This window comes from Macaca nemestrina, chromosome 17 (genome assembly GCF_043159975.1).
Source record: "Macaca nemestrina isolate mMacNem1 chromosome 17, mMacNem.hap1, whole genome shotgun sequence".
Taxonomy (NCBI): domain Eukaryota; kingdom Metazoa; phylum Chordata; class Mammalia; order Primates; family Cercopithecidae; genus Macaca; species Macaca nemestrina.
The window spans coordinates 84967151-84978493 of record NC_092141.1 but is presented as its reverse complement, the minus strand read 5'-3'; the positions used below and the strand labels follow the sequence as shown (position 1 = coordinate 84978493).

The window sequence follows — 11343 nt, the reverse complement described above, 5'->3', positions numbered from 1 at the left end:
ACCTCCGTCGGTGCTTACTTCGCTGCCAGCTGGTCGTCGCCATGAACCCGGACCTGCGCAGGGAGCGGGATTCCGCCAGCTTCAACCCGGAGCTGCTTACACATATCCTGGACGGCAGTCCCGAGAACACCCGGCGCCGCCGAGAGATCGGTGAGGGCGGCGGGCGAGACCTCCCTCCTTTCCTGAGAAAACCTGGAGACTCCCTCGATGCGGAGTCAGGGGCGCTATGGGGCCCAGGCCCTGTCGCCCAGCGTTAGGGGAGCCGGGACCCCCACTTCGAGGAACAGCCTGTGTTCCTGGTGGGGGGATATCGCCATTCCCGAGATGTGTCCGCGACTCTGAAGCCTATTGTGATTCAGGGAGGGTGGAACGGAGCCCCGAGTGTCTGTCTGCCTTTTAATGCCCTTTAACCCCCTTCCAGAGAACATGATCCTGAACGACCCAGACTTCCAGCATGAGGACTTGAACTTCCTCACTCGCAGCCAGCGTTATGAGGTGGCTGTCAGGAAAAGTGCCATCATGGTGAAGAAGATGAGGGAGTTTGGCATCGCAGACCCTGATGAAATTATGTGGTTTAAAAAGTAGGTATGCCTTAGCACAGAGCAAGTGTTGTTAAGCCTGAACTTTAAAGCTGCTGTCTGTGGTGGCCTTTCACCACCGTGCTTGGCGTTTGAAGATGCAAACTGGCATATTTTCATGCCACTTTATGAAGTTATATATGTGCCCAGGCGCGGTGGCTCACGCCTGTAATCCCAGCACTTTGGGAGGCCGAGGCGGGCGGATCACGAAGTCAGGAGATCGAGACCATCCTGGCTAACACGGTGAAACCCCGTCTCTACTAAAAATACAAAAAATTAGCTGGGCGTGGTGGCGGCGCCTGTAGTCCCAGCTACTCGGGAGGCTGAGGCAGGAGAATGGCGGGAACCCGGGAGGCGGAGCCTGCAGTGAGCCTAGATCCCGCCACTGCAGTCCAGCCTGGGCAAGAGTGCGCGACTCCGTCTCAAAAAATAAATAAATAAATAAAGTTATATGTGTGGAAAATAATGTGATTACTTTTGTATCCAAGCCTTTTCGTGGGATGACGTGTTTGTAGAATGTTGATAATAAATGGAAATGCAGGAGTTTTCTCGAGTACAGTTTCAAGGATGTTGTAAAAGCATTATTCTGCCCAAGCAACTCAAATTTGACTGATTTGAATGCAGAATCATTTTGCTCTTTGTAACGAGGACGGCTAAAATTCTGAATCTGGAAGGATTTTTTTTTTTTAGTTGCACGACCATTTAAATATTTTGGAGCAGTAGCAGATTATATTATATGGTAGTGTGGACCTGGATGAAGAATAATCAGTCACGCCTCTGAATGAATAGAAAGTCTAAGAACCCAGTAGTTCTGAATCGATGACAGCGCTTGAATGGTTGTCTTGTGCATATGAGAGATGTCATAAAAACCTCCCTTGGTTCTAGTGTGGAAGAGAGTATATCCTTTTTTCATACCATGTGTTTTATTGTGTTTTTTGTTTGTTTTTGTTTTCGTTTTTGTTTTTTTGAGATGGAGTGTTGCTCTGTCGCCCAGGCTGCAGTGCAGTGGTGCGATCTCGGCTCACTCCAACCTCCACGCCCCCCAATTCAAGCCATTCTCCTGCTTCAGCCTCCCGAGTACTGGGATTACAGGTGCCCACCACCACGCTCGGCTAATTTTTGTATTTTTAGTAGAGATGGGGTTTCTCCATGTTGCCAGGCTGGTCTCAAACTCCTGACCTCGTGATCCACCCTGCTCCACAAGGAGCGGTAAAAATAAATAAAAATAAGGATTTTGGGCCGGGCACAGTGGCTTATGCCTGTAATCTCAGCACTTTGGGAGGCCGAGGCAGGTGGACCAGCCTGGCCAAAATAGTGAAACCCTCTCTCTACTAAAAATACAAAAATTAGCCGGGCGTGGTGGTGCGCTCCTGTGGTCCCAGCTACTCGGGATGCTGAGGCAGGAGAATCCCTTGAACCCGGGAGGTGAAGGCTGCACTGAGCCGAGATCGTGACACTGCACTCCAGCCTGGGCAACAAAGAGAGACTCTGTCTCAAAAAACAAAAAAAAGGACTTTTTTACCTTAACCTAAACAAACACTGTTACATGATCCTAGTACAAGATTATTTTGACTTATAGCATTTTTTCACATTTATTCCTAGGCATTTTCTCTTTCAGTTTCTCCATTTTAAAGGAACTCTAGTATTTTCATCAGTAAAGATTAAATCATATGAGTGGTATATAGACTAGAACCAAGCTAAATAGAATATATTGCACGTTCTGCCTTTATAGTAATAATGGTCACTGCCTTTGTGCCTTTGGTGTCGATATTCAGCTTGACTTGGGTTATTTTTGTGAAGATGAAATGGTTGACTCTGGTCCTTTGGACTTTCCTCAGAGCTCCACTTAGTTTTAGCTGTAAAAATTTTGTTTATTTATTTTCGGTAGTTCAAATCAGCATACTTCTAAATGGTCTTTTTTGTTTTTAAAGTGTAACTCATGGCTGTGGGGATACTGAGATAGAGTAACTCCTAGAAGATTATGTTACTGATACTTGTGTTGGGTTTGTAAATTTGAAAAAATTAGTAAGATTTTATTCCTTCTAGAAATGTCAGGAAAGAAGTTTGTGTGTGTGTGTGTGTGCGTGTGTGTGTGTGTGTGTGTTTGTTTTTGAATGGGTGGTGCAATACATTTTAAAGTTGTTAGTAGATGATTTCATAACCTGTGACCAGTTCATAATGTGTAACCAGACTCGAGTGAGGTCACAATGAAATAGAACAAAGTCCTTTCTGTGGATTGAAGATTCATGGACACCAGCAAGTTACTTTGTGTATGATTTTTCATGTGAAGTATCAAAGTACAAACTTTAACACACCCTTTGACGGGCTTCCAGTGTCCTTAGGATATGACAAGGAGATCAGTTTTTAAGTTAGAGAAGGGGTTTGTAAATGAGTCCTGGCAATTATCGCATGCCATTGAGTTAAAGCCTTGGTTATATAATCTCATCGATTATAACTCACACCAGTGTTTCGTGTACACTAAGAAAGAAAGAATGCTGCCTGTTAACCATGGCATGCTATTAATTGTGAAATACATCGCTTACCTTTCTTCCTTTCTTCCTTCCTTCCTTCCTTTCTTTCTTTCCCTCTTTCTCTTTCTTTCTTTCTCTTTCTCTCTCTTTCTTTCTTTCTTTCTTTCTTTCTTTCTTTCTTTCTTTCTTTCTTTCTTTCTTTCTTTCTTTCTTTCTCTCTCTCTCTCTCTTTTTCTCTCTCTCTCTTTCTCTCTTTCTTTCATTTTTGTTTGAGACAGGATCTTGCTTTGTTGCCCAGGTAGCAGTGTAGTGGCACAATCATAGTTCACTGTAACCTCAAACTCCTGGGTTCAAGTGATTCTCCCACCTCGACCTTCCAAAGTGCTGGGATTACAGGCATGAGACACTGCTCCTGGCCCATTGGATTTCTTTTCTTTATCTTTTTTTTTTGAGTGGAGTCTCTCTCTGTGGCCCAGGCTGAAGTGCAGTGGCAGGATCTCAGCTCATTGCAACCTCTGCCTCCTGGGTTCAATCAGTTCTCCTACCTCAGCTTCCTGAGTAGCCAGGACTACAGGCAGGCTAATTTTTTGTATTTTTAGTAGAGACGGGGTTTCACTATATTGGTCAGGCTGGTTTCAAACTCCCGACCTCAAGCAATCTGCCCTCCTCGGCCTCCCAAAGTGCTGGGATTACAGGCAGGAGCTACTGTGCCTAGCCTGGATTTCTTTTTTTTTTGAGATGGAGTTTCGCTCTTGTTGCCCAGGCTGGAGTGCAATGTTGCGATCTCGGCTCACTGCAACTTCTGCCTCAGCCTCCCAAGTAGCTGGGATTACAGGCATGTGCCACCACACCTGACTAATTTAGTATTTTTAGGTCCTGCCTCAGCCTCCCGAGTAGCTGGGATTACAGGCATGTGCCACCACACTCGACTAATTTTGTATTTTTAGTAGAGACAGGGTTTCTCCGTGCTGGTCAGGCTGGTCTCGAATTCCTGACGTCAGGTGATCCACCCACCTCGGCCTCCCAGAGTGCTAGGATTACAGTCGTGAGCCACCGTGCCCGGCCTGGATTTCTTAAATGCTAAAATGAGGGAGAAGAATGCTGCAATTGATTAAATAAGCAGTATTTTTGAGAATTTGGGGCCGGGCACGGTGGCTCAAGCCTGTAATCCCAGCACTTTGGGAGGCCGAGACGGGCGGATCACGAGGTCAGGAGATCGAGACCATCCTGGCTGACACGATGAAACTCCAACTCTACTAAAAAATACAAAAAACTAGCCGGGCGAGGTGGCGGGCACCTGTAGTCCCAGCTACTCGGGAGGCTGAGGCAGGAGAATGGCGGGAACCTGGGAGGCGGAGCTTGCAGTGAGCTGAGATCCGGCCACAGCACTCCAGCCTGGGCGACAGAGCGAGACTCAGTCTCAAAAAAAAAAAAAAAAAAAAAAAAAAAAAGAGAATTTGGGGCATGTACTGGTTTTGTTTTGTTTTGTTTTTGTTTGAGACGGAGTTTCACTCTTGTCCCACAGGCTGGAGTGCAGTGGCATCATTTCGGCTCACTGCAACCTCCACCTCCCGGGTTCAAGCGATTCTCCTGCCTCAACCTCCCAAGTAGCTGGGGTTACAGGTGCCCACCACCACGCCCAGCAAATTTTTGTATTTTTAGTAGAGATGGAGTTTCACCATGTTTGCCAGGCTGGTATCAAACTCCTGATCTCAGGCGATCTGCCACCTCGGCCTCCCAAAGTGCTGGGATTATAGGTGTGAGCCACTGTGCCTGGCTCACACCTGGTTAATTTTTAAATTTTTTGTAGAGACAGGATCTTATTATTTTGCCCACACTGGTCTTGAACTCCTGACCCCAAGTGATCCTCTCACATCGGCCTCCAAAAATGCTGGGCTTACAGGTGTGAGCCACTGTGCCTGGCCTATTTCTTGGACATTTTTGTATGTTTATTTCCTCTTTATATACATATGAAATAGAATACTTAATACACTTAAAAGTATTTATAGAAAAGTATTCTTGGCAGGGCGTGGTGGCTCACGCCTGTAATCCCAGCACTTTGGGAGGCCAAGGTGGGCAGATCACGAGGTTAGGAGATCGAGACCATCCTGGCTAACACGGTGAAACCCTGTCTCTACTAAAAATACAAAAAAAGTTAGCCGGGCATGGTGGCAGGCACCTGTAGTCCCAGCTACTGGGAGGCTGAGGAAGGAGAATGGCGTGAACCCGGGAGGCAGAGCTTGCAGTGAGCCGAGATCGCGCCATTGCACTCCAGTCTGGGCGACAGAGTGAGACTCTGTCTCCAAAAAAAAAAAAGTGTTCTTATTTATACAAATAGAAAGTGTATAAAAACATTTTGGTTTTAGTAACACAACAGTTAGAGAATTCTGTGTTTGCCTTTGAGAGATTAAGTTACACATTTATCTAATCAGGCTTTTGGGCATGGTACATTTTATGAAATGTGTAACTTATGTATTAGAGTTATACAAGTAACTCTTGTGTTGCATAAAATACAGAGGAGTAAGCTGCTGCTGTAAATTCCTTAGAAATTGACTCATCTTTTCTGTTCATACTCCTCCTTTCTCTTATTTCCCTCTAGTTTAAATTAACATAAACAATATAAAAATCATAGAATCTGAGGGTTAAAAGGCATTTTAGATGTTGGCTAGTAGTCATCTCTTGGCTGTTCAGATGAGTATGTCTTCAGCACCCCTGAAAAGTGATGTCCTGCCCTAGGCCTATGCCTGACAACTGTGGGTGGCAGAGAAAACTTTTTTTTTTTTTTTTGAGATGGAGTCTTGCTCTGTCTCCCAGGCAAGAGTACAGTGGTGTGATCTTGGCTCACGGCAACCTCCGCCTCCTGGGTTCAAGTGATTCTTCTGTCTCGTCTCCTGAGTAGCTGGGATTACAGGCACCTGCCGCCTCACCCAGCTAATTTTTGTATTTTTAGTAGAAACGGGGTTTCACCATGTTGGCCAGGCTGGTCTCAAACTCCTGATCTCGTAATCCACCCACCTTGGCCTCCCAAAGTGCTGGGATTACAGGCATAAGCCACTGCGCCTGGCCGAGAAAACATTTTTTACTGATGTTAATAAGCAGCTTCTATTGACTTAAACACATGATTAGGACACAGAAGTCGTTCCCTCTGGTGGAATCTATAATAATTACATTAATTCATTTTGATTAACTAGAAATATTCGTATCTAAGAGCATCCATGATGAGTGTTTTTTGTTTCTAAGTGGATTATGATTTATGTAAGATAGAAAAGACAATGGGGCTGGGCATGTTGGCTCACACCTATAATCCCAGCACTTTGGGTGGCTGAGGTGGGCTGGTCACTTGAGGCCAGGCCACTTTGTGACCAGCCTGGCCAACATGGCAAAATGCATTCTGTACTAAAATACAAAATTAGGCGGGCTTGGTGGCGCACGCCTATAATCCCAGCTACTTGGGAGGCTGAGGCATGAGAATCACATGAACCTAGGAGGCAGAGGTTGCCATGAGCTGAGATCACACCACTGTACTCCAGCCTGGGCAACAGAGGGAGACTGTCTCCAGAAAAAAAAAAAAAGAAACAAAGAAAAGAAATGGTGAGGATAATCGTGTAGTACTTATTTAGGAAATAGGAAAATAAGGGTATATTGTGTTTACTATTATTTCCTTTTTTTTTTTTTTTTTTTTTTGAGACGGAGTCTCGCTCTGTTGCCCAGGCTGGAGTGCAGTGGCGCGATCTTGGCTCACTGCAGGCTCCGCCTCCCGGGTTCACGCCATTCTCCCGCCTCAGCCTCCCAAGTAGCTGGGACTACAGGTGGCTGCCACCATGCCCAGCTAATGTTTTTGTATTTTTAGTAGAGATGGGATTTCACCATGTTAGCCAGGAGGGCTCGATCTCCTGACCTTGTGATCCGTCCACCTCGGCCTCCCAAAGTGCTGGGATTACAGGTGTGAGCCACTGTGCCCGGCTACTATTATTTCTTCTAAGGTGGTGATTTGGTTTCAGGGTCCCCCAGCGCTGCAATGGCAGCCTATCCCTTCTCTCGTTTACTTCATGCTCTGCTCATTGCACAGGTCAAGATAAACTGGAAGTAACATTGCTTTCTAATCATCTGTTGGGAAGTCGTGAAGATCGGTTAGATTAGATGTATTTTGTACTTTAAACTCTTTAGATACGCACTTTGTCAAAGTACAAAATTGATCCCCATAAAATCTATGACACGGCACAGCCAAGGCCAACTACTGTAGACTCTGTTTTATAAGAAGAGAGTTGAGGACTAAATTTCAATGTGATATAGAGTTAATCTGTAGTAATGCTCATTGACCATTGGGGATAAATTTTTACATGTCCGCATTACTTATTGTAAACCCTGAAGACCTTTAGAGATGTATGATTCTGCCCTGGAATATATATTTACTCTTCTGGATATTTGCTTATATTATCTAGGTAAACATAGTTGAAATTATTTCTTTCTTGGAGCTCTTGTTAACAGCTCTACAAGTAAGTGTTCTATGGAGTTACTTTTAACCTTTAAAACAAACAAGTAAAACCTAAATAAAGCAAAAAAGAAAAAAAAACACACACATTCTAAAAAGTTCAACCAGTCGAACCAGTAAATAACACCAACAGCCTCCCCTTCCAAAAATTAGAGATGTTTTTATGCTAAAACTTAGGTAGAATTTGCTTCCTAGATTACATGTAAATATGAAATGAATTGTGGCCTTGAAATAGTTAGGAGAGACATCATCAGGTTCTGCTGTTGGCTTTTTAGGTAGTAAAATGGTAAATCTTATGTTTAATTTCATAAGAAGGGGGTTTACATTTTCCTGACCTTCTCCTTGAAGGCCAAAGCTGTTTGGCAAGAATGGGTTGTAGGATGCAGTTTCTAAAGGAAGGCTGAGATCCTTTTCTTTTCTCTCCTGTAGACTACATTTGGTCAATTTTGTGGAACCTGTGGGCCTCAATTACTCCATGTTTATTCCCACCTTGCTGAATCAGGGCACCACTGCTCAGAAAGAGAAATGGCTGCCTTCATCCAAAGGACTCCAGATAATTGGCACCTACGCCCAGACGGAAATGGGCCACGGTTAGTCCACACTGAGGGTCTCTGGGTAACCCACCTCAGGACATCAGTTAACAGTGATTGCCGGCATTTGGCTTTTTTCTGCTGCTATCTGTTTCGGATTTTATTTTTAAGTGGTTAAGTCAAAATTCAGCTTCTTGTTTTCTCCTAGATATTTTCCCCGGAAACTATTCCAGGGCTCTGGCCTATAAACATCATTCACTGTTATTTCCTCAAGTCTTTATTATGGAACAGTTTGAAAAGATGGGGTTTACAGTGCAGCAGGGAAGCCCATTATGTTACTCTGGGTCTAATGAGTAAAGACTTTGTTGGAAATTCTTCAGAGGGTTAGTGCCCCAGCAATATCTGGAAAGTGCCTCTCTGCTGTAATGCAGTTAAAGCTGTGGATTTTAATGGGGGCCGCAGGTGGTGGCAGCTACCTGTCTCATCTCTCATTGCCCACTAGCAGGTTATAAGGCAGTTTGGAAAAAAGTCCATGATTCTCTTCATCTGACTTCAGTCTTTTTAGATATTTTTTCCCTTATGTGTCTGGGAACTCTTGTGTTGCCATTAATTCTTTGTTAAATTGTTCCTAAATGTCTGGCTTCCTTTAAAAAGTTTTGCTTTGGCCGGGCGCGGTGGCTCAAGCCTGTAATCCCAGCACTTTGGGAGGCCGAGAAGGGCGGATCACGAGGTCAGGAGATCGAGACCATCCTGGCTAACCCGGTGAAACCCCGTCTCTACTAAAAAATACAAAAAACTAGCCAGGCGAGGTGGCGGGCGCCTGTAGTCCCAGCTACTCGGGAGGCTGAGGCAGGAGAATGGCGTAAACCCGGGAGGCGGAGCTTGCAGTGAGCTGAGATCCGGCCACTGCACTCCAGCCTGGGTGACAGAGCCAGACTCCGTCTCAAAAAAAAAAAAAAAAAAAAAAAAAGTTTTGCTTTTGGTCTTCATGTGAAATAGGTTTGTTTTCATAGACAAGGCCATTGGCAGGTTTGAGTGTTTGGAATTTGAGCTGCCCAGCCTCATGTCTAAGTATCAAAATGGTAGGAGTAAAGAAAGGGAAGGAAAAAGGGATGCATATATCAGGGAAACATCATTTTGTGTTTGATTGCTGATTTCGATGTGCGAATTGGTTTAAGGAAAGTGTTATTTATTGTCATCTCCATGGGGACTGCAGATTTCTGGTCATGGTTTGATGTTCCAGACACCTTACTAAACACCCAAGACTTCAAGATGGTCAGTACTGAAATTGTAAGCCTGAAAGAAAGGTTTGTTAAGTACGATAAGATTCTTTATTTATTTATTTTTTTTGAGACGGAGTTTCGCTCTTTTTGCCCAGGCTGGAGTGCAATGGCGCGATCTCGGCTCACTGCAACCTCCGCCTCCGGGTTCAAGCAATTCTCCTGCCTCAGCCTCCTGAGTAGCTGGAATTACAGGCGCTCACCACCACGCCAGGCTAATTTTGTATTTTTAGTAGAGACGTGGTTTTTCCATGTTGGCCAGGCTGATCTCTAACTCCTGACCTTGGGTGATCTGTCCACCTTGGCCTCCCAAAGTACTGGGATTACAGTCCCGAATCACCACGCCTGGCTGACAGATAAGATTCTTTTTTTTTTTTTTTTTTCTGAGACAGAGTCTTGTTCGGTTGTCCAGGCTGGAGTGCAGTAGCGTCATCTCGGCTCACTGCAAGCTCCACCTCCCAGGTTCACGCCATTCTCCTACCTCGGCTCCCAAGTAACTGGGACTACAGGCGCCCACCACCACACCTGGCTAATTTTTTGTATTTTTAGTAGAGATGGGGTTTCACTGTGTTAGCCAGGATGGTCTTGGTCTCCTGACCTTGTGATCCACCCGCCTCGGCCTCCCAAAGTGCTGGGATTACAGGCGTGAGCCACCGCGCCACCTGGCCTGACAGATAAGATTCTTTAGTCCTCCTCACTTGGAGTATCTGTGTGTTTGTGTACATGCATGTGTGGTGTGTGTATGTGTTGTAATCTTGAGGTAGCTTTGTGGTATAGAATTTATTTGACTTAACAGTCATGCTATTCATAGGAGGCATAAGATGTGAAATAGTCTGAGGCTAATGGATCTGTTAAGTATACCTCTTGGCCAGGCGCGGTGGCTCAAGCCTGTAATCCCAGCACTTTGGGAGGCCGAGACGGGCGGATCACGAGGTCAGGAGATCGAGACCATCCTGGCTAACACGGTGAAACCCTCTCTCTACTAAAAAATACAAAAAACTAGCCGGGCGAAGAGGCGGGCGCCTGTAGTCCCAGCTACTCGGGAGGCTGAGGCAGGAGAATGGTGTAAACCCGGGAGGCGGAGCTTGCAGTGAGCTGAGATCCGGCCACTGCACTCCAGCCTGGGCGACAGAGCGAGACTCCGTCTCAAAAAAAAAAAAAAGTATACCTCTTGCTGGTCTAATGCTTCTGCCTCATTTATAAAGTAAATCACAAATATACATTTGCCCTAATTTTTTTATTTTATTTTATTTTATTTTTTGAGTCGGGGTCTCATCCTGTGCCCCAGGCTGGAGTGCCGTAGAGTGATCTCGGCTCACTGCAATCTCCACCTCCTGGGTTCAAGTGATTCTTCTGCCTTAGCCTCCTGAGTAGCTGGGTTTATAGGCGCCCACCACCATGCCCAGCTAATTTTGCTATTTTTAGTAGAGACGGGGTTTCACCATTTTGGTCAGGCTGGTCTCAAACTCGTTACCTCAGGTGATCCGCCCGCCTCAGCCTCCCATAGTGCAGGGATATGGCTATGGGCAAGTTTGCATTTGTTAGAGTTTTTGTTCCCTTATTGCTTCTAGTTTTGTTTTGTTTTTTGTTTGTTTATTTGTTTGTTTTTTGAGATGAAGTTTCACTCTCGTTGCCCAGGCTGGAGTGCAATGGCGCGATCTCGGCTCACCACAACCTCTGCCTCCCAGGTTCAAGTGATTCTTCTGCCTCACCCTCCCTAGTAGCTGGGATTACAGGCATGTGCCACCATGCCCTGCTAATTTTGTATTTTTAGTAGAGATGGGATTTCTCCATGTTGGTCAGGCTGGTCTCAATCTCCCAACCTCAGGTTGATCCACCCACCTCGGCCTCCCAAAGTGCTGGGATTACAGGCATGAGTCACTGTGCCCAGCTAGTTTTGAGTATTTTTTTGTATTTGAACCAATGTTGTCTTAATCTCTGTGGTTTGGAGAACAGTGTCCTGAGGTTGTTTTTTTTTTTCTTGCTGGAATT

The 11343-nt window shown here is 45.3% G+C and overlaps 1 protein-coding gene across 7 annotated transcripts in view; it reads left to right on the top strand.

Annotated features, from left to right (window-relative positions):
* The first annotated feature begins 18 nt into the window (after positions 1-18).
* Positions 19-11343, top strand: part of LOC105469186 (acyl-CoA oxidase 1) — a 42282-nt gene continuing 30957 nt past the window's right edge. For 2 of the 7 annotated variants that reach the window (XM_071083600.1, XM_011719906.2), the window contains exons 1-3: positions 19-150; positions 422-581; positions 7971-8131. In XM_071083600.1, coding sequence (XP_070939701.1) covers positions 42-150; positions 422-581; positions 7971-8131 — 430 coding nt within the window. In that variant the 5' untranslated portion in view covers positions 19-41. Of the gene's footprint in view, positions 151-421; positions 582-7970; positions 8132-11343 lie in introns of those variants that run through there. The other 5 variants (XM_071083598.1, XM_011719905.2, XM_071083601.1 and 2 more) reach the window with 3 other exon arrangements.